This window comes from Lipotes vexillifer, unplaced genomic scaffold, assembly GCF_000442215.2.
Source record: "Lipotes vexillifer unplaced genomic scaffold, Lipotes_vexillifer_v1.1 scaffold999, whole genome shotgun sequence".
Lineage (NCBI taxonomy): Eukaryota > Metazoa > Chordata > Mammalia > Artiodactyla > Lipotidae > Lipotes > Lipotes vexillifer.
This window is the reverse complement of record NW_006774368.1, coordinates 2,097,853-2,125,602: the sequence shown is the minus strand read 5'-3', so window position 1 is coordinate 2,125,602 and position 27,750 is coordinate 2,097,853. Positions and strand designations below refer to the sequence as shown.

The window sequence follows — 27,750 nt, the reverse complement described above, 5'->3', positions numbered from 1 at the left end:
GTAACTGGGCAAATCCATTGGGGGCTGGGGGGGGGGGCCCTGGAAACTATGCTGATGGAATTATTACAAGAGATAATGGTCCAGGAGCATGTAAACCAGGGCAGCTCCTGCACCCACCCAATGCACCTGGTCTCTTTTCCTTGCACCTGAGCTTTGTAACCTGGGGGCTAAAGGAAACAGCTATGTGGTCTTCTGTGTGGATTCAGTGAGCGCTCCCACAGGAAGAGAAACACCTGATGCTGCCCTGCTGGAAGCTGTGGGTCCTGTATTATATCTGTCTTTCTGAGTATTGATACTCAAATCATACCAAATATGGCCTATGTTAGTCTTGTGAGTATGAACGTTCAGTTACACCTAAGACCAGGCCCCTGGTTGATACTGCAGAGGGCATCAGGGCTAGAATTGGGCAGGCTGTGCCTCATGCCATGTTTATAGCTAGAACAGTGCGATGTGGAGTTAGACAACGTACCCCCTAAGAACAAGCTTTTTTTTTTTAATAACACTGACACATTTTGTAGCTTTATCTGTGATGGCATACAGTCATATGCTAAAAGAACCTATAAAAATAATTTTGAGTCCTGTTTTCTGGTCACAAGAGTCCAGCTGCTGTCATATCAACTCTGTTCTCTAACACTTTCAATAGCAGATTCCATAACCCAGATGAAATGCACTAATTTTTTTCCCCTGTATTCCCCCATTCAATCTGGGCTGCCACAATCAGTCAGAAAGCAGGCACAAGGACACTTTTTTCTTGCCTCTGTAGTGGAAACCTTAGCAGACAGTGACTGCTTCAGGCCTGTCAAATAGATGCATGAAATGCACCAATTTAAGTGGGAATGCTTCATTTTCCACATTATGATTGTTAGAGTACAGAGCTGAATGAGGCTGCTTGTCCTCCTCTCTACTTCCAGATGAAAAATCAAACTCACCTTAGCTGTTCTGCTCATTTTCAGTTTCTCCCTCAAGTAGCTCAGTGTCTGATGCTTGCTGTTGCTCAACACAATGCTTCTGGAGCATGTCTTCCGTGTGCCTGTGGATGACCTGATGGGCTGCGAGGATGTGCTTCTGCTGTGCATTCCTCACTGTGCCAAAGGGACAGAAGACTTATTACTCTGGAAGTCAGAACATATCATTCCCAAAGATTCTCAAGAGAGTAGTGAAAGAAATGATAACTTTGCAAACCACATATTCTCTTACTTAAGGCTGACTGGATTAAAGAAAAATTACCTGCTGTCTGTTTTGGAAGGATACATTCCAAGGGTAACTCAACCCAAATCTTATTATTGCTGCTCCCCCTGTTCCACTCTCTGCTCAGTCCGGTCATGCTCCTCCCCACCAGGTTTGCCTCCATTCTACTGCTTAGCAGCTTCCCTCACCTGGAATGCCTGCATTCTAAATCCTGCCCTTATGCAAAGCCCAGCGCAAGTCCCAGCTCCTCCAGGAAGTCTCCTTTGACTGAGTCAGCCCACATTTACCGTGACCACACTTGAGTTTGTACAAACCTGTTCAGCACTGAAGTACTTCATGTGAGTTACATTTTGTTTACCTAGATTGTAAATGACATAAAGGTAAAGACCTAGTTTCATACTTCTCTTTGAGCCTTAGCCCCTAATATGAAGGGTACTTGTTGAATGATGAGTTTCTGAACTCATGGATTTAAAAGCTGGTCCTAGTTCCACATTCTAAGAATATATATTACCAAGACTTAGTACATTAAGCATCCCATTTGCCTTGGAAAGAGGTAATTGTGATGATGATGATGACAGCAGTTAGCATTTGTCCTTACTTTGTGCCAGGCACTGTTTTAAGCAGTTGGCATATACTTATTCATTTAAGCCAGCCACAACCCTAAAAGAGAGTAGTATTAATACCATTTTCAGATGGGGCAACTGAGACACAGAGAGATTAGGTAATTTGCCTAAAGTCATGCAGCTAGTAAAGCATAATAAGCAGTACTGTAGATACTATGCTATTGAGGTGTCAGCTAGTTTATATAGGGTAAATCACATAGCAACTTACAACACTTCAGAGCAGTATGGTTGAAAGAATGGGGACTTTGGAGCCACACCATGGTACAATCTGCATACTGTATAATAATGCCTCTAAGCACTAATTTCCTTAACTGAAATATGAGAACACATCTAAAGATGTTGTAAGAAATTTAAATAAGGTATTTCTAAAAATGCTTAGTATATTGTCTGGAACTTAGTATGCGTTTAAACCTTGGTAGTTACTATTATTTTCATCTGTATAAAGGTATTCAAGGTCATTCCCCTCCATGAACTTTTAGAAAAATGAGAGTTGGTGGATTAGGAAGACTCCTCTCATGGGCACCCCAAAATTACTATTTACAGAGAAACTATTGATGAGAAAGACCAGAACCTACCAGAAAAGACCTCTACAACTAAAGATATAAAGAAAGAACTGCAATAAGATGGGTAGGATGGGTGGAGTTGTGGTATAGTCAAGAACTGTACCCCTGGTAGGCAACCTACAAACAGGAAAATAACTAGAATTGCAGAGGTTCTCCCCAAGGAGGGGTCTGAACCCCACATTGGGCTCCACAGCCCAGGGGTCCTGCACTGGAAAGATGAGTACCCACAATATTTGACTTTGAAGGCTAGTGGGGCTTTCTTTCAGGAGACCCGTGGGCTGTGGTATATAGAGACTCCACACTTTTTTTTTTGTGGTACGCGGGCCTCTCACTGCTGTGGCCTCTCCCATTGCACAGCACAGGCTTCGGACACTCAGGCTCAGCGGCCATGGCTCACGGGCCCAGCCGCTCCGCAGCGTGTGGGATCTTCCCGGACCGGGGCACGAACCCGTGTCCCCTGCATCGGCAGGCAGACTCTCAACCACTGCGCCACCAGAGAAGCCCGAGACTCCACTCTTAAAAGGTACACACAAAATCTTATACACTGTGGCACCCAGGGAAGAAGCAGTAATTTGAAAGGAACCTGGGTCAGACCCACCCACTGATCTTGGTGAGTTTCCTGGGGTGGTAGGAGGCAACTGGACCTCACCCTGGGGACACAGACACTCAGGGTAACCATTTTGGGGAGCTTTTTCTACCACATGGACACTACCATTTTGTAAATGGTGCTCTAGCTCATCAGCCTCAGGACCCAGTACCACCCGCACCCACCAGCCTGTAGGCACCGGTACTGGAGTGCCTCAGGCCAAGCAACTGGCTGGGCAGGGACACAGCCCCACCCACCAGTAGGCAGGTTGCCTTAAAACACCCTGAGACCACAGCCACTCACGGACATGGCTCTGTCCACCAGAGCACACACGCACTAGAGCTGGGACCCCCAGGGCCTGCAGCAAGAGACCTTGAGACCTGGCTCAACCCATCAGTAGGCTGGCACCAACCCCAGACCTGCTGGGCCCCAGCCCCACCCACCAGCAGGCCAATACCAGCTCTGAGACACTTTGGGCCCCTCAGCCAGCCTCCCCAGAATCTGGACCCACTCACCAGACATGGAATGGATAAACAACAAGTCTTACTGTAAAGCATAGGGAACTATATTCAATATCCTGTGATACACCATAATGGAAAAGAATATAAAAAGAGAATGTATATATATGTATAACTGAATCACTTTGCTGTACAGCAGAAATTAACACAACACTGTAAATCAACTATTCTTCAATTAAAAAATAAGGCAGAACAGCAACAAAAAAAGGAACTCTAGAGAAGAATGGATGAACAGAGTGAGAGGTTAGAAGGTTTTAACACAGAGTTAGAAAATATAAAGAACCAAAACAGATGAAAATAACTGAAATGAAAAATACACTAGAAGGAATCAACAGTAGATTAAGTAATACAGAGGAATGGATCAGCAAGCTGTAAGACAGAGTAGTGGAAATCATTCAAGCTGAATAGAAGAAAAGGATAGAAATGAGGACAAGAGAGGTCAAAAGTTTTACAGACAGGCAAAAGCTAAGAGAGTTCAGTACCACCAAATCAGCTTTACAAGAAATGTTAAAGGGACTTCTGTAAGTAAAAAAGAAAAGGCCACAACTAGAAACATGAAAATTATGAAAAGAAAAAGCTCATTGGTAAAGGTAAGTATATAGTTAAGGTAGTAAATCAACCACATACAAAGCTAGTGGGAAGGTTAAAAGACAAAAGTAGTAAAATCACCTATATCCACAGTAAGCCGTTAAGGGATACATAAAACTAGATATAAAATACGATGACAAAAACAGTAATTGCAAAAAGGGAGGGGAATAAAAATGCAGAATTGTTAAAATGTGTTTGAAATTAAGAGATAAGCACTTAAAATAATCATATATAGATACAGATAGACCTATCTACATCTATGTATAAACCTAATGGTAACCATAAACCAAAAATCTATAATAGATACACACAAGAGACAGGAAGCCAAACAACACCAAAAACAATCATCAAATCACAAGGGAAGAGAGGGAAAGAAGGAACAAAAAAGAGTTGCAGAAAACAGCCCCAAAGCAATTAAAAAATGGAAATACCTACCTGTCCATAATTACTTCAAATGTAAATGGAATAAATTCTCTAATCAAAAGACATAGTGACTGAATGTATACAAAAATAAAAGCCATAAATATACTGCCTACAAGAGACTCAGTTGAGATCTAAAGACACACACAGACTGAAAGTGAGAGGATGGAAAAAGGTATTACATGCAAAAAGAAATCAACAAGAAGCAGGGGTGCAATACTTATATCAGATAAAATAGACATTAAAACAAAGACTGTTAGGAGAGCCAAAGAAGGAGACATTACATAATAATCAAGAGATTAATCCAAGAAGAAAACGTAACAGTTGTAAATATATATGCACCTAACATAGGAACACTTAAACATATATTAACAGACATAAAGGGAGAAAATCAACAGCACATAATACTAGAAACTTTGTGTGTGTGTGTGTTAAAGAATTTACTAATTTATTTAACAACAAGACCTATAATATGGGTCCCTCTGTCACAGGCAATGAAAACAGGCAATCCCTACTGAGGAATGAAATTATTCAGGAATTTATCTGCAACGAAATACAAACATTTTCTATAAGAATAGTTTTCATCTAGAAATTTACATATTTATAGAAAACCCACAGACATTTTAATCTTTGCTCTCTCTTTTGACTCCATCCAGCTTTCCAGTACAGTCCCCTACATGTGAACCTTCAAGTTGCGAACTTTCAAAGATGTGAAAATGCCCGTGTGCCAATTGTTGTACTCCTCTACTGTACTTTTTTTTTTTTTTTTGAGGTACGCAGGCCTCTCACTGTTGTGGCCTCTCCTGTTGCGGAGCACAGGCTCCGGATGCACAGGCTCAGCGGCCATGGCTCACGGGCCCAGCAACTCCGTGGCACGTGGGATCCCCCTGGACCAGGGCACAAACCCGCATCCCCTGCATCGGCAGGCAGACTCTCAACCACTGCGCCACCAGGGAAGCCCTTCTACTGTACTTTTTGAACTACTGTACTGTAAGATTAAAAATGTTTTCTATATTTTTTGTTTTTATGTATTATTTGTGTGAGAAGCATTATAAACCTGTTACAATACAGTACTGTATAGCTGATTGTGTTAGTTGGGTACCTAGGCTAACTTCGTTGGACTTAACAAATTGGACTTATGAACATGCTCTTGGAATGGAACTCGTTTGTATGTAGGGGACTTACTGTACTAGGGACTTTAACACCCCACTTACATCAATGGACAGATCATCCACACAGAAAATTAATAAGTAAACAAACAATGGCCTAAACGACACACTAGACCAGATGGACTTAATAGATGTTTATATAGAACACGCATTCCCAAAGCAACAGAATACACATTCTTTGCAAGTGCACATGGAACATTCTCCAGGATAAATTACATGCTAGGCCACAAAACAAGTCTCAGTAAATTTAAGAAAAATGAAATCAAGCATCTTTTCTCATCACAGCTCTATGAGACTAGAAACCAAGTACAAGAAAAAACAGCAAAAAAACATGTGGAGGTCAAACAATATGCCACTAAACAACCAGTGGATCACTGAAGGGATCACTGAAGAAATCAAAGAAGAAATTTTAAAAAAATACATGGAGACAAATGAAATAAAAAATGCAATGATCTGAAATCTCTGGGATGCAGCAAAAGCAGCTCTAAGAGGAAAGTTTATAGTGTAATACAAGACTACTTCAGGAAAGAAAAGTCTCAAAGAATCTAACCTTACACCTAAAGCAACTAGAAAAAGAACAAACAAAAGTTAGTAGAAGGAAAGAAATCATAAACATCCACGCAGAAATAAATAAAATAGAGCCTATTTCTAAAAAAGTAGAAAAGATAAATGAAACTAAGAGCTGTTTCTTTGAAAAGATAAACAAGATTGATAAATCCTTTATGCAACTCATCAAGAACAAAAGAGAAAGGGCCCAAGTAAATAACATCAGAAATGAAAAAGGGAAGCAACTATATACCAATAAAATGGACAACCTGGAAGAAATGGACAGATTCTTGGAAAGGTATAACCTTCCAAGACTGAACCAGGAAGAAATAGAAAATATAAACAGACCAATCACAAGTAATGAAACTGAAAATTAAGAAAGCAAAAGTCCAGGACCAGATGGCTTCACAGGTGAATTCTATCAAATATTATAGAAGAGATAACACCTATCCTTCTCAAACCCTTCCAAAAATTGCAGAGGGAGAAACACTCCCAAGATTATTCTACAAGGCCACCATCACCCTGATACCAAAACCAGACAAAGATGTCACACACACACAAAAATTACAGACCAATGTCACTGATGAACACAGATGCAAAAATTCTCAACAAAATACTAGGAAACAGAATCCAACAACACATTAAAAGGATCATACACCATGATCAAGTGGTATTTATCCCAGGGAAACAGAGATTCTTCATTATTATGCAAATCAATCAGTGTGATATACCATATTAACAAATTAAAGAATAAAAACCATATGATCATCTCAATAGATGAAGAAAATGCTTTTGACAAAATTCAACACCATTAATGATAAAACTCTCCAGAAAATGGGCATAGAGGGAACCTATCTCAACATAATAAAGGCCACATATGACAGACCCACAGCAAACATTCTCAATGGTGAAAAACTGAAAGCATTTCCTCTAAAATCAGGAACAAGACAAGGATGTTGACTCTCACCACTATTATTCAACATAGTTTTGGAAGTCCTAGCCATGGCCATCAGAGAAAAAAAATAAAAGTAATACAAATTGGAAAAGAAAAAGTAAAACTGTCACTGTTTGCAGATGACATGATAATATACCTAAAAAATCCTAAAGATGCCACCAGAAAACTACTAGGCTAATCAATGAATTTGGTAAAGTTACAGGATACAAAATTAATACACAGAAATCTCTTGCATTCCTATACACTAACAACGAATGATCAGAAAGAGAAATTAAGGGAACAATCCCATTTACCATTGCAACAAAAAAGAATAAAATACCTAGGAATAAACCTACCTAAGGAGGCAAAAGACCTGTACACAGAATAACTATCAAACACTGATGAAAAAAATCAAAAAGATGACACAAACAGATGGAGAGATTATACCATGTTCTTGGATTGGAAGAATCAATATTGTGAAAATGACTGTACTACCAAAAGCAATCTACAGATTCAATGCAATCCCTATCAAATTACCAATGGCATTTTCCACAGAATGAGAACAAAAAATTTTACAATTTGTATGGAAACACAGACCCTGATAGCCAAAGCAATCCTGAGAATGAAAAACAAAGCTGGAGGAATCAGGCTCCCCAACTTCAGACTATACTACAAAGCTACAGCAATCAAGACAATGTGGTACTGGCACAAAAACAGAAATATAGATCAATGGAACAGGATAGAAAGCCCAGAGATAAACCTAGACACTCATGGTCAATTAATCTATGACACAGGAGGCAAGGATATACAATGGAGAAAAGACAGTCTCTTCAGTAAGTGGTGTTGTGAAAACTGGACAGCTACATGTAAAAGAATGAAATTAGAACATCCTCTAACACCATACACAAGAATAAACTCAAAATGGATTAAAGACCTAGAATGTAAGAGCGGATACTATAAAACTCCTACAGGAAAACAAGCAGAACACTCTTTGACATAAATCACAGCAATATCTTTTTGGATCCACATCCTAGATTAATGAAAATAAAAACAAACATTAAAAAATGGGACATAATTAAACTCAAAAGCTTTTGCTTTTTGATCAAAGGAAACCATAAAAAAAAACCCCACAAACTGGGAGAAAATATTTGCAAACAAAGCAACTGACAAGGGATTAATCTCTAAAATATACAAACAGCTCATGCAGCTCAATTAAAAAAAAAACAAAAAAACAAAAACTGGGCAGAAGATATGCTCAACACCACTAATTATTAGAGAAATGCAAATCAAACCAACAATGAGAGCTCGGGAAAGATGGCGGAGGAGTAAGACGTGGAGATCACCTTTCTCCCCACAGATACATCAGAAATACATCTACACGTGGAACAACGCCTACAGAACACCTACTGAATGCTGGCAGATGACCTCAGACCTCCCAAAAGGCAAGAAACTCCCTACGTACCTGGGTAGGGCAAAAGAAAAAACAGACAAAAGAATAGGGACGGGACCTGCACCAGTGGGAGGGAGCTGTGAAGGAGGAAAGGTTTCCACACACTAGGAAGCCCCTTCGGGGGCGGAGACTGCGGGTGGCGGAGCGGGGAAGCTTCGGAGCCATGGAGGAGAGCACAGCAACAGGGGTGCCGAGGGCAAAGCGGAGAGATTCCCGCACAGAGGATCGGTGCCGACCAGCCCGAGATGCTTGTCTGCTCACCCACTGGGGCGAACGGGGGCTGGGAGCTGAGGGTCAGGCTTCAGAGCTTAGATCCCATGGAGAGGACTGGGGTTGGCTGCGTGAACACAGCCTGAAGGGGTTAGTGCACCACGGCTAGCAGGGAGGGATGCCGGGGAAAAGTCTGGACCTGCCAATGAGGCAAGGGACATTTTCTTCCCTCTTTGTTTCCTGGTGCGCGAGGAGAGGGATTAAGGGCACTGCTTAAAGGAGCTCCAGAAACGGGCGCGAGCCGTGGCAATCAGCTTGGACCCGAGACGGGCATGAGACGCTAAGGCTGCTGCTGCCGCCACCAAGAAGCCAGTGTGCAAGAACAGGTCACTATCCACACCGCCCCTCCTGGGCGCCTGTGCAGCCAGCCACTGCCAGTGTCCCGGGATTCAGGGACAACTTCCCCGGGAGAACGCATGGCACGCCTAAGCCTGGTGCAACGTCATGCTAGCCTCTGACGCCGCAGGCTCGCCCTGCCTCCGTACCCCTCCCTCCCCCGGGCCTGAGTGAGCCACAGTCCCCGAATCAGCAGCTCCTTTAACCCCATCTGGTCTGAGCGGAGAGCAGACGCCCTCCAGCGACCTACATGCAGAGGCGGGGCCAAATACAAATCTGAACCCCGGGAGCTGTGTGAACAAACAAGAGAAAGGAAAATCTCTCCCAGCAGCCTCAGGAGCAGCAGATTAAATCTCCACAATCAACTTGATGTACCCTGCATCTGTGGAATACCTGAATAGACAACAAATCATCCCAAATTGAGGAGGTGGACTTTGAGAGCAAGATTTATTATTTTTTCCCCTTTTCCTCTTTTTGTGAGTGTGTATGTGTACGCTTCTGTGTGTGACTTTGTCTGTATAGCTTTGCTTTCACCAGTTGTCCTAGGGTTCTATCCGTCCTTTTTTTTTTCTTTTTTTTTTTTTTGCGGTACGCGGGCTTCTCACCGCTGTGGCCTCTCCCGTTGCAGAGCACAGGCTCCGGACGCGCAGGCCCAGCGGCCATGGCTCACGGGCCCAGCCGCTCCGCGGCACGTGGGATCCTCCCGGACCGGGGCACGAACCCGTGTCCCCTGCATCGGCAGGCGGACTCTCAACCACTGTGCCACCAGGGAAGCCCCCGTCCGTCTTTTTGTTGTTGTTGCTTTTACTTTTCGAAAAAAATTTTTTTTCTTAATAATTATGTTTATTTTAATAACTTTATTTTATCTTCATTTTATTTTATTTTATCCTTTTTCTTCTTTCTTTCTACTTTTTCTCCCTCTTACTCTGAGCCATGTGGATTAAAGGCTCTTGGTGCTGCAGCCAGGAGTCACTGCTGTGCCTCTGAGGTGGGAGAGCCAACTTCAGGACACTGGTCCACAAGAGACCTCCCAGCTCCACGTAATATCAAACGGCAAAAATCTCCCAGAGATCTCCATCTCACCACCAACATCCAGCTTCACTCAATGACCAGCAAGCTACAGTGCTGGATACCCTATGCCAAACAACTAGCAAAACAGGAACACAACCCCACCCATTAGCAGAAAGGCTGCCTAAAATCATAATAAGGCCACAGACACCCCAAAACACACCACCAGACCTGGACCTGCCCACCAGAAAGACAAGATCCAGCCTTATCCACCAGAACACAGGAACTAGTCCCCTCTACCAGGAAGCCTACACAACCCACTGAACCAACCTTACCCACTGGGGACAGACACCAAAAACAATGGGAACTACGAACCTGCAGCCTGCAAAAAGGAGACCCCAAACACAGTAAGATAAGCAAAATGAGAAGACAGAGAAACACACAGCAGATGAAGGAGCAAGATAAAAACGCATCAGACCTAACAAATGAAGAGGAAATAAGCAGTCTACCTGAAAAAGAATTCAGAATAATGATAGTAAAGATGATCCAAAATCTTGGAAATCGAGTAGAGAAAATGGAAGAAACATTTAACAAAGACCTACAGAAACTAAAGAGGAAACAAGCAATGATGAACAACACAATAAATGAAATTAAAAATACTCTAGAACGGATCAATAGCAGAATAACTGAGGGAGAAGAATGGATAAGTGACTTGGAAGATAAAATAGTGGAAATAACTACTGCAGAGCAGAATAAAGAAAAAAGAATGAAAAGAGCTGAGGACAGTCTCAGAGACCTCTGGGAAAACATTAAACACACAAACATTTGAATTATAGGGGTCCCAGAAGAAGAAGAGAAAAAGAATTGGACTGAGAAAATATTTGAAGAGTTATAGTTGAAAACTTCCCTAATATGGGAAAGGAAATAGTCAAGTCCAGGAAGCACAGAGAGTCCCATACAGGATAAATCCAAGGAGAAACATGCCAAGACACATATTAATCAAACTGTCAAAAATTAAGTACAAAGAAAACATATTAAAAGCAGCAAGGGATAAACAACAAATAACACACAAGGGAATCCCCATAAGGTTAACAGCTGATCTTCCAGCAGAAACTCTGTAAGCCAGAGGGACTGGCAGAACATATTTAAAGTGATGAAGGAGAAAAACCTACAAGCAAGATTACTCTACCCAGCAAGGATCTCATTCAGATTTGATGGAGAAATTAAAATGTTTACAGACAAGCAAAAGCTGAGACAGTTCAGCACTACCAAACCAGCTTTACAACAAATGCTAAAGGAACTTCTCTAGGCAAGAAACACAAGAGAAGGAAAAGACCTACAATAACAAACCCAAAACAATTAAGAAAATGGGAATAGGAACATACATATCGATAATTACCTTAAATGTAAATGGATTAAATGCTCCCACCAAAAGACACAGACTGGCTGAATGGATACAAAAACAAGACACGTATATATGCGGTCTACAAGAGACCCACTTCAGACCTAGGGACACAAACAGACTGAAAGTGAGGAGATGGAAAAAGAAATTCCATGGAAGTAGAAACCAAAAGAATGCTGGAGTAGCAATTCTCATTGCTACTCATCAATTCTCATCAGACAAAATAGGTTTCAAAATAAAGAATATTACAAGAGACAAAGAAGGACACTACATAATGATCAAGGGATCAATCCAAGAAGAAGATATAACAATTGTAAATATTTATGCACCCAACGTAGGAGCACCTCAATACATAAGGCAAATACTAACAGCCATAAAAGGGGAAATCGACAGTAACACATTCATAGTAGGGGACTTTAACACCCCACTTTCACCAATGGACAGATCTTCCAAAATGAAAATAAATAAGGAAACACAAGCTTTAAATGATACATTTAACAAGATGGACTTAATTGATATTTATAGGACATTCCATCCAAAAACAACAGAATACACATTTTTCTCAAGTGCTCATGGAACATTCTCCAGCATAGATCATATCTTGGGTCACAAATCAAGCCTTGGTAAATTCAAGGAAATTGAAATTGTATCAAGTATCTTTTCCAACCACAATGCTATGAGACTAGATATCAATTACAGGAAAAGATCTGTAAAAAATACAAACACATGGAGGCTAAACAATACACTACTTAATAACGAAGTGATCACTGAAGAAATCAAAGAGGAAATCAAAAAATACCTGGAAACAAATGACAATGGAGATACAACGACCCAAAACCTATGGGATGCAGCAAAAGCAGTTCTAAGAGGGAAGTTTATAGCAATACAAGCCCACCTTAAGAAGCAGGAAACATCTCGAATAAACAACCTAACCTTGCACCTCAAGCAATTAGAGAAAGAAGAACAAAAAAACCCCAGAGTTAGCAGAAGGAAAGAAATCATAAAAATCAGATCAGAAATAAATGAAAAAGAAATGAAGGAAACAATAGCAAAGATCAATAAAACTAAAAGCTGGTTCTTTGAGAAGATAAACAAAATAGATAAACCATTAGCCAGACTCATCAAGAAAAAAAGAAGGGAGAAGACTCAAATCAATAGAATTAGAAATGAAAAAGAAGTAACAACTGACACTGCAGATATACAAAAGATCATGAGAGATTACTACAAGCAACTCTATGCCAATAAAATGGACAATCTGGAAGAAATGGACAAATTCTTAGAAATGCACAAACTGCCAAGACTGAATCAGGAAGAAATAGAAAATATGAACAGACCAATCACAAGCACTGAAATTGAAACTGTGATTAAAAATCTTCCAACAAACAAAAGCCCAGGACCAGATGGCTTCACAGGCGAATTCTATCAAACATTTAGAGAAGAGCTAACACCTATCCTTCTCAAACTCTTCAAAATATAGCAGAGGGAGGAGCACTCCCAAACTCATTCTACAAGGCCACCATCACCCTGATAGCCAAAACCAGACAAAGATGTCACAAAGAAAGAAAACTGCAGGCCAATATCACTTATGAACATACATGCAAAAATCCTCAACAAAATACTAGCAAACAGAATCCAACAGCACATTTAAAGGATCATACACCATGATCAAGTGGGGTTTATTCCAGGAATGCAAGGATTCTTCAATATATGCAAATCAATAAACGTGATATACCATATTAACAAATTGAAGGAGAAAACCCATATGATCATTTCAATAGATGCAGAGAAAGGTTTTGACAAAATTCAACACCCATTTATGATAAAAACCCTGCAGAAAGTAGGCATAGAGGGAACTTTCCTCAACATAATAAAGGCCATATATGACAAACCTACAGCCAACATCGTCTTCAATGGTGAAAAACTGAAAGCATTTCCACAAAGATCAGGAACAAGACAAGGTTGCCCACTCTCACCACTCTTATTCAACATGGTTTTGGAAGTGTTAGCCACAGCAATCAGAGAAGAAAAGGAAATAAAAGGAATCCAGATTGGAAAAGAAGAAGTAAAGCTGTCACTGCAGATGACATGATCCTATACATAGAAAATCCTAAAGATGCTACCAGAAAACTATTAGAGCTAATCAATGAATTTGGCAAAGTAGCAGGATACAAAATTAATGCACAGAAATCTCTGGCATTCCTATACACTAATGATGAAAAATCTGAAAGTGAAATTAAGAAAACACTCCCATTTACCACTGCAACAAAAAGAATAAAATATCTAGGAATCAACCTACCTAAGGAGACAAAAGACCTGTATGCAGAAAATTAGAAGACACTGATGAAAGAAATTAAAGATGATACAAACAGATGGAGAGATATACCATGTTCTTGGATTGGAAGAATCAACATTGTGAAAATGACTCTACAACCCAAAGCAATCTACAGATTCAATGCAATCCCTATCAAAGTACCACTGGCATTTTTCACGGAATTGGAACAAAAAATCTCACAATTTTTATGGAAACACAAAAGACCCCGAATAGCCAAAACAATCTTGAGAATGAAAAATGGAGCTGGAGGAATCTGGCTCCCTGACTCAGACTATACTACAAAGCTACAATAATCAAGACAGTATGGTACTGGCACAAAAGTAAAAATATAGATCAATGGAACAGGATCGAAAGCCCAGAGATAAACCAATGCATATATGGTCACCTTATCTTTGATAAAGGAGGCAGGAATGTACAGTGGAGAAAGGACAGCCTTTTCAATAAGTGGTGCTGGGGAAACTGGACAGCTACATGTAAAAGTATGAGATTAGATCACTCCCTAACACCATACACAAAAATAAGCTCAAAATGGGTTAAAGACCTAAATGTAAGGCCAGAAACTATCAAACTCTTAGAGGAAAACATAGGCAGGACACTCTGTGACATAAATCACAGCAAGGTCCTTGTTGACCCGCCTCCTAGAGAAATGGAAATAAAAACAAAAATAGACAAATGGGACCTAATGAAACTTCAAAGCTTTTGCACAGCAAAGGAAACCATAAACAAGACCAAAAGACAACCCTCAGAATGGGAGAAAATATTTTCAAATGAAGCAACTGACAAAGGATTAATCTCCAAATTTTATAAGCAGCTCAATAACAAAAAAAACAACCCAATCCAAAAATGGGCAGAAGACCTAAATAGACATTTCTCCAAAGAAGATATACAGACTGCCAACAAACACATGAAAGAATGCTCAACATCACTAATCATTAGAGAAATGCAAATCAAAACTACAATGAGATATCATCTCACACCAGTCAGAATGGCCATCATCAAAAAATCTAGAAACAATAAATGCTGGAGAGGGTGTGGAAAAAAGGGAACCCTCTTACACTGTTGGTGGGAATGTAAATTGATACAGCCACTATGGAGAACAGTATGGACGTTCCTTAAAAAACTAAAAATAGAACTACCATATGACCCAGCAATCCCACTACTAGGCATATACCCTGAGAAAAACATAATTCAAAAAGGATCATGTACGAAAAGGTTCATTGCAGCTCTATTTACAATAGCCCGGAGATGGAAACAACCTAAGTATCCATCATCGGATGAATGGATAAAGAAGATGTGGCACATATATACAATGGAATATTACTCAGCCATAAAAAGAAACGAAATTGAGCTATTTGTAATGAGGTGGATAGACCCAGAGTCTGTCATACAGAGTGAAGTAAGTCAGAAAGAGAAAGACAAATACCATATGCTAACACATATATATGGAATTTAAGAAAAAAATGTCATGAAGAACCTAGGGGTAATACAGGAATAAAGACACAGACCTACTAGAGGATGGACTTGAGGATATGTGGAGGAGGAAGGGTAAGCTGTGACAAAGTGAGAGAGTGGCATGGACATATATACACTACCAAATGTAAAACAGATAGCTAGTGGGAAGCAGCCGCATAGCACAGGGAGATCAGCTCGGTGCTTTGTGACCACCTAGAGGGGTGAGATAGGGAGGGTGGGAGGGAGGGAGACGCAAGAGGGAAGAGATATGGGAACATATGTATATGTATAACTGATTCACTTTGTTATAAAGCAGAAACTAACACACCATTGTAAAGCAATTATACTCCAATAAAGATGTAAAAAAAAAAAAAAATACAATGAGGTACCTCCTCACACCAGAATGGCCAGAATGGCCATCATCAAGAAGTCTACAAACAATAAATGCTGAAGAGGGTGTGGAGAAAAGGGAACCCTCCTACATTGCTGGTGGGAATTTCAATTGGTACAGCCACTATGGAGAACAGTATGGAGGTTCCTTAAAAGACTAAAAATAGAACTACCATATGATCCAGTAACCCATTCCTGGGCATATATATCTGGAGACAACCACAATTCAAAAAGATACATGCACCCCAATGTTCATTGCAACACTATTTACAACAGTGAAGACACTGAAGCAACCTAAATGTCCACTGACAGATGAATGGATAAAGATCATGTGGTACATACATACAATGGAGTACTACTCAGCCATTAAAAAAATAATGCCATATTCAGAAACATGGCATTATCATACTAACTGAAGTAAGTCAGACAAAAGACAAATATTATATGATATCCCTTTTATGTGGAATATAAAAAAATGATACAAATGAACTTCTTGTACAGAAACAGACTCAAACTTCAGAAACAAAGTTATGGTTACCAAAGGGAAAAGATGGTGGGGGGGGATAAATTAGGAGTTTGGGATTAACACCCTACTATATATAAAATAGCTAACCAACAAGGACCTACTGTATAGCACAGGAAAATCTACTCAATATTCTGTAATAACCTATATGGGGAAACAATCTGAAAAAGAATGGGTATATGTATATGTATAACTAAATCACCTTGATGTACACCTGAAACTAACACAATGTTGTAAATCAACTATATTCTAATATAAAATAAAAATTAAATTTAAAAAACAATAAAAGCCATATGATCATCACAATAGATGCAGAAAAAGCTTTTGACAGAATTCAACATCCATTTATGATAAAATGTCTCCTCCACAAATTGGGTGTAGAGGGAACATACGTCAACATAATAAAGGCCATATATGAATTAAATGAAAAATGAATTAAACACCTAATGTAAGAGCAGAAAGCATAAAACTCCTAGAAGGAAACACAGGCAGAACACACTGACATAAATTGTAGCAGTATTTTTTGGCTCTGTCTCCTAAGGCAAAGGAAAGAAAAGGAAAAATAAATAAATGGGACCTAATTAAACTTAAAAGCTTTTGCATAGCAAAGGAAATCATTGACAAAATGAAAAGACAACCTACTGAATGGGAGAAATATTTGCAAATGATAAGACCAATAAAGGATTATCATCCAAAATATATAAATAGCTCATACAACTCAATATCAGAAAAACAAACCCAATTAAAAATGGGCAGACGACTTGAATAAACATTTTTTTTTGGCCTTGGCATGCGAGATCTTAGTTCCCCACCCAGGGATCAAACCCACACCCCCTGCAGTGGGAGTACAGAGTCATAACCACTGGACTGCCAGGGAAGTCCCTTGAATAAACATTTTTTTAAAAAGAAGACATACAAATGGCCAACAGGCACATGTAAAGATGCTCAACATTGCTAATAATCAGAGAAATGCAAATCAAACTCACAGTGAGATATCACCTCACACCTGTCAGAAGGGCTATCATCAAAAAGACCACAAATAACAAATGTTGGAGAGGGTGTGGAGAAAAGGGAACCCTCATGCAATGTCAGTGGGAATGTAAATTGATGCAACCACTTTGGAGAACAGTATGGAGGTTCCTCAAAAAAGTAAAAATAGAACTACCATATGATCCAGCAGTCCCACTCCTGGGTATGTATCTGAAGAAATGAAAATACCAATTGGAAAAGATACATGTACCCCAATGTTCATAGCAGCATTATTTACAATAGCCAAGAAATGGAAGCAACCTAAATGTCCATTAATAGAGGAATGGATAAAAAGACGTGTGTGTGTGTGTGTGTGTGTGTGTGTGTGTGTACGTGTATACACACACACACACACACACACACACACACACACAATGGAATACTACCTAGCCATAAACAGAATGAAATTTTGCCATTTGCAACAACATGGATCAACCTGGAAGGTATTATGCTTCGTGAAGTAAGTCAGACAAAGACAAATACTGTATGTTTTCACTACACGTGGAATCTAAAAAATCAAACAAACATATGAATTTAACAAAACAGAAACAGATCTACAAATATAGAGAACAAACTAATGGTTACCAGTGAGGAAAGGGGAAGTTGGGAGGGGCAAGATAGGGGTAGGAGATTAAGTACAAACTACCACATATAAAATAAATAAGCTACAAGGATATATCATAGAGCACCGGGAATATAGCCAATATTTTATAATAACTTTAAATGGAGCATAATCTATAAAATTTTAAATCTCTGTGTTGTACACCTGAAACTAATGTTATAAATCAACTAGACCTCAATAAAAAAAATTTTTTTAATTCATCCAAATAAAAATTAATAATGAGATATCTCAAATGGTCTGTATGTAATATTACTTAATTTGGGGTAAAGAGTATAACACATGGATGTCTTATTTGGAAAGAGAAACAAAAGGCCCTAGTGTGTGCTCCCTGTCCCGGTGGCTTTCTTCGTTTGGGCTACATCCACACAAAGGGAAGAAGTTAGGACTTGCCCAGCCTGCCCACAGAGAAGTCCCACTGATTCCTTTACATCTCATGCCCCCTCCAGCTCCTTCCCCTCAGAGCCAGGAGAAGCTGGGGAGGGGGTCACAAACTAGTAACTATTAAACAGAGAATTTCCCCCCTCCTTCAGTTCCCTCAGGTGGAATTGATCTGAAACAGGTTGGCCTCACCTTGGACAGAGGAGAAGGAGCAAGGAGTTGCATATTTTCTTAAGGATCTAGAAAACATAAGATCCCTTTTATAATATAAGGTGATAGAAAAATATTATTTGATTTAATTTAACAAAATTAAATTTTGTTGGTAGAGGCACTATCATACACTGTTGATGGGGGTATGAATTAGAACAATCTTTTTGTGGGGGCAGTTTGGTGGTATCTATCAAAATATAAAACACACATACTTTATTTCCAGCACTGTACTGCTAGGAGTTTACTCTCAGAAGCATGACCAGGGTGTTCACTGCTATTTGTAGGAAAACACACTGGGAACAAACTAGATGCTTATTGCTGGGGTGGGTACTGGTTTTAAAAAGTACAATCATGTAATGGGAAAACAAGATATTTCTTTGTTCTCGTCCAATGCATTAGAACTACCATTCCTTTCTCACTGGTTACATGATCTTAAATATTAACACTTCTCTTAAACCTGTCTAGAATTCCCCTGCAAACTCTAAACCCTCCCAAGCTCTTATTTCACTTAAATATTAATCTGGTTGCATCCTTCCCTCTGGGATCAGGACTGTCACCAATAGTCTGAAAGCTCCGGAAGAACACTGTTTTTAAAAACACATATTTTTTCTCCTTCTCTATTGACTAAAAGCATCAATCTTTAAAAACATGCCACTTTTGGCAAACGATAAGTGAGGATATTTATACTGAGATCAGTCCTGGCAGGAACAGGAGATATTGTGACTCACGCAGAGCTGCAGAGTCAATTTAGGTCTGTCAGGCTTCCCAGCTTTGCAACACCTGCCTTGCACATGCCCTGCCTGCAAAAGGCTACTACAGTTGGAAAACCCTGTATATTCTCAAAATTTGCTTTACATTGAAAAAAAAATCAAATTACAAAATACAAACTTATGGTTAACAAAGGGGAAAGAGGTGGGGGAGGGAGAAATTAGGAGTATGGGATTAACACGCAAGTATATATAAAACAGATAAACAACAATTCACTGTATAGCCTGGGGAACAAAATTCAGTATCTTGTAATAACCTACAATGGAAAAGAATAAGAAGATATATATATATATATATATATATATATATAAACTGAATCACTTTGCTGTACACCTGAAACTAACATAATATTGTAAATCAACTATATTTCAATAAAAACCAAAACAACAACAATCAAAATACACCTCTTCTGGGTATCTGGGAACTACCTCTTTTTTTTTTTTAATTGGAGTATAGTTGCTTTACAATGGTGTGTTAGTTTCTGCTGTAGACAAAGTGAATCAGCTGTACGTATACATACATCCCCTCCCTCTCGAGCCTCCCCCCGCCACCAACCCTCCATCCCACCCCTCGGGAACTGCCTCTTCAAGAAGGTTTGGATTTTGACGCTCCATCAAACTTATTAGAACTGCACCCATCCATACTAGAGGTGATTATATTCTGCAGTCAGACAGCATCGAGGGAACCTGACCTCTGAAATAAGAAAACACAGTGACTCTCCTTCAGAATTTTCCCCATACCTCTGCTCAGTTTTAAATCTCTGGAATATTGAAAATAGTTTCTACCTTTAAAAACATCATCACGGGCTTCCCTGGTGGCACAGTGGTTGAGAATCCGCCTGCCAATGCAGGAGACACGGGTTCGAGCCCTGGTCCGGGAAGATCCCACATGCCGCGGAGCAACTAGGCCCGTGAGCCACAACTACTGAGCCTGCACGTCTGGAGCCTGTGCTCCGCAATGAGAGGCCGCGACAGTGAGAGGTCCACGCACCGCGATGAAGAGTGGCCCCTGCTCGCCGCAACGAGAGAAAGCCCTCGCACAGAAACGAAGACCCAACACAGCCAAAAATGAATGAATGGGGTTTCCCTGGTGGCGCAGTGGTTGAGAGTCCGCCTGCCGATGCAGGGGACACGGGTTCGTGCCCCGGTCCGGGAAGATCCCACATGCCGCGGAGCGGCTGGGCCCATGAGCCATGGCCGCTGAGCCTGCGCGTCCAGAGCCTGTGCTCCGCAATGGGAGAGGCCACAACAGTGAGAGGCCCGCATAACGCAAGAAAAAAAAAAAAAAAAAAAAAAAAAAAAAAAAAAGAATAAATAAATAAATAAAATTTTAAAAAAACAGATCATCACGTGGAACATTTGCATTGGCTTACCCTTTTCTTTGACAAAGTCCTTTTGCAACTCTGGGATCAGGAAACTATAAACCAACTCGGCAACAATCTCCTCTGACTGAAGCTGAGTTCGACTAAAAAGTAAAAAACAAATTAAACGAGTATTTCCTTTGTTGCCTTACTTGAGCTGCCGATTTATACTTGGATCCTCCTTGTTTGTGTAAGGAACTCCTCTGCTCAAATCCCACCACTGCCTTTTCCTTAAGTGATCTGAAGTAGCACATTCCTGGTGAGTTTGGTTAACTCCATGGAAAATCCAAATTTGTCCTTCACTTAGCCTGCCTACCAGGAAGGGAGTGTTAGAGATACAACTTACAAATGGAAGCCAGAAAACCTGCGGGGATGTCCAAGTAAAATTGGACATACTTAATCACTTAAGCAATCATGAATTGCTTTCATGCTTTGTGGTATTCTAAAAGTAAGAAATATGAAAGTGCTCCAGACTGCAGAAGAGAACTGAAAATTCTATTCCCAATGCTCTTACCATACAAAGGTACAGGCCTGCTGGCTGATGCTAAAACAATGCATACTGAAGCATGAGTCATATATTTGTTTCTCCTTGGTGGTGAAATCTGAAGCTCTTGAAAAATACATGTGAGTAACAGCAAAAGGCTGTCCATCCCACCATCTGTCCCCTTGGTACACACCGGCTTTCCATTTCATAAGCAATGTCATTGATTTCCTCAGCCATCTTCTCTATTTCTGCCCTGGCTTGTTCTTCTGCAGTATTCTCTTCAGTGTTCAGTATTATATCCTCCAGATAGGAAGTTACAGTACTTTGGTGAACTTTAATTACCTGCAAAACCCCAAAATACTCCAGTTACTCAGAATAGGAATGCGACTACTGTACACAAGAAAAATGCATGAATATTGGTTGACTTTTTTAGCACATCTACTTCATTCATCAGTAGTCCCCTCACTCATTATTCTTTTTTTTTTTTTAACTATAGATAGTCTGTTTCTAATCCACCTATCTACCCACTCTGGGAAGCCCCTACCTATCTGGGTCATTTTAGAATTATGGGGTGGGCGATACAACACTGCAGAAAGATCATGGGCTTGAGTCAATAACCCTGTTTTGGATCCTGGCTTTGTTCTTACCAGCAGTGTAATTTGGTCAAGCTACCTAACTATGGCAGAGACTAAGATGTATTACACAATGTCCTTTCTTTATTCTTCTTAAAGTATTCTTACAGGGAAAGACGTAGCTTTTTTTTTTTTTTTTTTCTCTCTTTTCATTTCTCATTTCATGGGGACAAAATGCAGGAGCACCAGTCATCTTAAACTGCCATGAGGGTCACACCCAAGGGACAGAAAAGCAGGAAGCTAGAAGGATCCTGGGTCTCTGGTGAATTTTTTTAAATATCTTCTCAGCCCTGGACTGCTTCTTTTTAAAGCTTCCTTGAAAGAATATAGACTATACATTTAGAAAAGTGCAGAGCGCATAAATGTACAGTGCAATGAATGAGGGTCAAGCCACTGCTAGGATCCCAGAGGTCAGTGTGAGTTCTACCTGACCACAGACCCTTCCCACTCTCATGAGTATGGTAAAGACTTCCTATTCTTTAGAGTTTTGCTCCCTAAGTATGCAACCATAAATAATACAGTTTAATTTTACCTGTTTTACAGGTAGACACCAAGGAACTATCACAAGCATCAAGGGTGTCATACTTGGTTTTGTATGCATTCTGTCTCAACAGATTTTGAGCTTTGGGGGAAGGGCACTTTTTATTTAATGTGTGAGTATCTCTTTGTATCTGAGATAATGCTTGGGACTCAGTAACAACTCAGTACCTGCTTCTTGACTGGCACTGCAGCAAGACTCTGAATATGAAATGTTTATTGAATATCTACCTGTAAAACACCAAGTCCATAACCTTGAATCCCTATGCCTTCCTTATGGGAGAGACCCAATGACCAGTTTAATACAGTTCAACCGAACAACCAACCAAAATATATTTTCTTAAAGTCTGTTACGTACAGAGGGCTGTGCTGGTGCTGTGGAAGGCATGTGCCAGCTCCCATGGAGACCACAGACTTATTCAGGAAACAAGTCACACCTTGATGGAACGATTAGACAGTTGAGTCTTGTAATAGTTCAGAGGTGGAAAGTTTAATTTGGTTCACCTCTAGTAATACATGTACTTGTGTGTTTACATACGTCTTTATAAATGTGTATGTTTCTGGACACATTTGTGCTTGTATGTGTGTAAGTGAATAAGGAAACGTATGGGTGGCTATATGTGTGTACCTCCCATCTTTGCTAATATTGTGCATGTGGGCTTATGTTTGTGTTTTAACTTATAGATGTGCAAAAGTGTGTATATGTTTAAAATATGAGTCTATGACTTTCTGTATCTATGTTTCTCAATATCTACATGTTATTTTTCTGGAAATTTACTCGTGTACATTGCTTGGGTTTGGTTTATTTATGTGCAAGCATATTTATCTTTAAGAGGGTCATATGATGCGAGATAGGGAATTTAAATGATGCTGGGGTCCAGAGATGGATACATTTTTTACATAAATGTTCCTCAAATCAGGCTGGAAGGGTCATCTTAACCCTTTCTTGCCCCTCCTAGACATGCTGACATTTCCTGGGATCATTCCCACTTAAGAGATACCTTCCTAGAAGCCTTTCACCAGCTTCTTCCTTTCCGTGTTTCTGAGTATAGTGGTTCCTCTGTCTCTTTCCTTTTATTCTCACTGCCAACTGGTTCTTCCCACCCCAGCTGGTTTTTCCTTAGTGATATTAGGTAGAGGATAGTAAATTCTGGTTTGCTAAAAATTTCTACATTTCAGTAACTCTTATTTTATTTTTTTTTTGAGGTACGCAGGCCTCTCACTGTTGTGGCCTCTCCCGTTGTGGAGCGCAGGCTCAGCGGCCATGGCTCACGGGCCCAGCCGCTCCGCGGCATGTGGGATCTTCCCAGATCGGGGCACGAACTCATGTCCCCTGCATCGGCAGGTGGACTCTCAACCACTGCGCCGCCAGGGAAACCCTCAGTAACTCATTTTAAGGAAAAATGTGTTAGGATGGTAGGAAGCTAGAATATGAATTATTATTATAGGCTGTATGACATCACAGTTAAAAAGCTTTAACCCAAAACTTTTTTAAGCTGTATAGAGGATGGGAAATCTGTTTAATTTTAATCAATTTCTTATCTGAAAAAACACACACCAAATACTATTCAGGGGTCAATCCTAATTCCATGGGAATTGGGTAAATCCTTTGAATCCCAGATCAAATAAGAAGACCCCAACTTGACATAGCTTTTTTTTTTTTTTTTTTTCACCTGAGGAGCTCAATACTATCCACATATATTAATACAATTCAGACAGCCTCTTAGATAGGAATTTTTTTAAGTTCCAGGTTGGCTCTTTCTGCCTTTCCCATCTGGCCCACATCTGCACAAGGGAAACTCACACAGCCTTTGCCTTAACATATTCTGGGTGTGCTGGCCGCCCATGCAGCCTCTTCTGTGCCCACCTCCCCTCAGCCTGCCCAGCTTCCTCCTCTCCATTCCGGGGGTGAGACGCCCTAACTGAAAGCATACACATCAGGCTCTCCAAGAAAGGGGAAGTACTCGTCCCCACCTCTGGGTGTGATTTTTGGGGGAATTAGTCACAGCACAGCTCCCTTTAAAGAAATCTTCCTCACAAATCCCCTCCCATTTTAACGCTTGAGCTTTTGTATACTTGATGAGGGTGAGAGTGCTTTGAGATATTACTGGTTCCTCAGATTTCCTCTGAGTTTGCATCTTGGTCACTTTGGAATTTCACATCTTTTGGGATTTGGTCAGAATTCTAATTTACCAGCCTGGCATTCCTAATTCCCAAGATTGTATCTTTAGTCAAAATCTCTCTTCTAAACTCTATCTTGTATATCCATCTGCTGAAATGACACCTCCACTAAGATGTCTCAAACTTAATATAAATCAAACTCTTCATTCCACTCCTGCCCCTAAATCTATTCTGCCCCTAAATCTATTCCACCCCCAGCTTTCCCGCCTCAGAAAATAGAACCATCAACTCCCCACTCACTGACACGGGAAACTGGACATCATACTTGACTTTACCCCATTTCTCACTCCGGCCTGAGTTACTTCATCAGTCTCCTTCCAGGTCTCCTTGTTTCCACCCTGTCCTCCCCTACAGCCTGTTCACACAGCAAAGCAGAGTGACTTCTTCAAAATATGTCACCGGGCCCCATTTGTTTCCTTCATGAAACTTAACACATTTTCTGATCCTACACTTATTCGCATGTTATATAGGATTTAAGCACCAGGAGAGAAGGGGCCACACCTGGTTTTTCCCTCCAAAGTACCCCACAATGCCTTTGCACAGTGCTGGGCATATCATAGGAACTCAATACATTATTTGTTGAAGACAATGAAAAACAAAAAAAGAAAGTAATTTCATATCATGGAGTTTCCTGGCAACGTCCCCACTTGCCTCCTTAAATATCTGGTCCTCCTCCTGCAGGCGCCTCTCTTCCACCTGGCGCCGGCCACTCTCTTCGGCTTCACGCATCCTGCGCTGCCGCTCGGCCAGCATGGCCAGGGCGTGGACCCTCCTCTCCTCCTGCAGTCTCACCAGCTCTTTGGACAGGAAGTCAAACATGTCTGCCAGCACCCATCCTTCCAGTCCAGCCAAATGGTTTTCAACCAGTGACACCTTAAAAATAATAATATAACTATGAGGATACAAATTCCACTAAGAATGGGGATTTATGTGGAGGGATGCTGGATTATCCTTGACAGTCACTTCATTTTCAGAATGCACTTAGTTTTTATTAGGAATATTATCTCCAGACTGGCCCCATCCCAAGGGTTTTACTAGGAAAACTTATGATACAAACTTAGACTTGAGAAAGTAGATGGCTCAGTCAGTCACTGATGGATGACAGTCTTCAAATTATAAAGAGGATTTAGAAAAACATTTGTTAGTGTCCACACAGAATATTTTTTTTCTTTCAATTTTATCCAGAAGGTAAAGTGCTTGGGTCTCCCCAGACGTGAAGGGAAATGTCAAGGTTTATTATTAAAAGATAATGTTGGAGTTCAAAAGAATAGAATCTCTTAAAAATTCATTCATGATACCTTTTAATTTTTCAATGCTTTGTCCTTTAACACAAGTTTGGGGAATTTTAAGATCTTCAGTAACATGAAAGTAGAAAACCTTAGTACTGTTTATTCATTTAAATAATTTCAAAGTCATTAAGAACTACCTTTGAAACGGAGCAGGAAACAAGCCTACTTGTCTATGTAATCACTGAGGTAAAATAGGGGCTAGGGGCCTAGAGTTCTCGGCCAGGAGTAAGCCACAGTATCTATTTATGGATCTCTCTGTGCTGGCTTTGGCACAGGGGGAACAAAAGTGTTTGAGAAGATTGTACTGTGTTCCTGCTCCTATCCTCAGGGATAAGGGGAAAAGCCTCTTCTCCCAGGCACTTGCTGCTCTCACACTGACGGTTCTCCCTCAATATGAGAGTAGGAGAAAATGAGAGGATCGGCATTGCTGTAGGTACCCGTGGGGTGCCCACTCCCCCAGATGCCTGCATCTTACTGGTGTATCCAGGAACAGCTGAAGGTAAGCAGGGTGAGTCTGTGGCTATGTGACAGTTCTTCCCATTAATTCCTCCCTTAGCTCTTAGCTGTCATGATGTCTATCAAGTATTTATCCACTAAATGAGGTAGATGGGTCGAAAATCCTGGATTGTCTTAGCTGTAGCTGCTAAGGTCCATAAGCAGAAACCTTGAAGGGGCCAAGGAGGGCATTTTTCCATCCAGGTCCTGGGTATTCTGCTGCCAGGGCATTCTGCTCCCTGTCTGAACAGAAGTGCAGCCCGTCTCCATCATCCCCAAGGCTCCAGGATGCCCAGATTTAGAGACTCCAGTGTCTGCATTCTCCTCTTCTTTCTCTGGTTCCTCTGCTGGGTCTCACAGTCTGTGGCTTTCTTCCTCCCTCCCTGCAAACCAGCTCCCATCACTCAGAGACCATCCCCAGTCCTGCTGTCATGTAAAAGGAATAAAGTGGTGCTCGTTTCCGAGCTGCTTAACATTTGTGCCTAATTCACAGCACAAGAGTTACGTTTGTTACTAAAGGTGGGTCATGTTAGCTTTGCTGTAAGTTTACTTTCTTTTTGTTTGGCCGTACTGCACAGCATGTGGGATCTTAGTTCCCCAACCAGGGATCGAACCCACGCCCCCCCTGCATTGGAAGTGCGGAGTCTTAACCACTGCACCACCAGGGAAGTCCCAAGTTTACTTTCTTGTAACACTAAACTCTGTGCAAATTGGTTCTTTTTCATTTTGATTCACAGATAAGTGGGACAGATAGTAAAAGTGTATCTACACTGTAGTCAACAACATTAAATACCATGTGTCTATAGACAAATGCCAGAAGAAAGCAGGAAACACATTTACAGTTGTCAGGTTAGAGCTGCAATTAGCAGCTATTATCAGTCACACAGAGCTCAGAAGACCCGGTGAAAGTCACAGAATATCATATTAACATATTTAATATGCAGTTTAAGGAGGATGAGCTATGTACAGCTCCAAAACTCATAAATGAGTGTGGATAGTTTTTAAAATCTCATTTCTCACTTTTTTCTTATTGCTTTAATTACTTATTCATTCTGCTAAGCTCTCACTGAAATATATTAGAGTCACCAAATATTTAAGAAAGATTGGAAGAGAAAACCTTTCAAAATTGTAGGGGTTTTTTCTTTTCTTTTTGCAAATAAAAAACTAAGAGCAGACTCAATTCAGGGAGGGCACAGCCCATTCAAATTCTGGACTGCAGCACCACTGATGAAAAATGCTGGGCTTGTGGGGGGTGTTTCTTTTTCATCACATCATTTATTGTTACTATAATGTTGCTTGTATAATAATAAAAATCAAGGGCGAAAATGGGACAAGAAAAGGAGAAGAAAGGAAAGAACCTTGTGCTCGTGCAAGTTCCTCTGTCGCTGCAAGGCCAGGGTCACCTGCTTCTCGGCTTTCTTCACCAGCCTGTCCTCTTCTTGCAGTGCGTGGCTGGTGCGCAGCTCC

At 40.6% G+C, this 27,750-nt stretch overlaps 1 protein-coding gene across 1 annotated transcript in view; it reads right to left on the bottom strand.

The window, feature by feature from the left end:
• Window positions 1-930: 930 nt before the first annotated feature.
• The window catches only part of CFAP91 (cilia and flagella associated protein 91), a 108,695-nt gene continuing 81,875 nt past the window's right edge, over window positions 931-27,750 (bottom strand). The window contains exons 14-18 of the mRNA XM_007449144.1: window positions 27,642-27,750; window positions 25,151-25,372; window positions 21,343-21,491; window positions 20,678-20,769; window positions 931-1,082 (exon numbers count right to left, since the gene is read on the bottom strand). The exon at window positions 27,642-27,750 is cut by the window's right edge and continues 8 nt beyond it. Of these exons, the coding sequence (XP_007449206.1) occupies window positions 931-1,082; window positions 20,678-20,769; window positions 21,343-21,491; window positions 25,151-25,372; window positions 27,642-27,750 (724 nt within the window). The remainder of the gene's footprint in view (window positions 1,083-20,677; window positions 20,770-21,342; window positions 21,492-25,150; window positions 25,373-27,641) is intronic.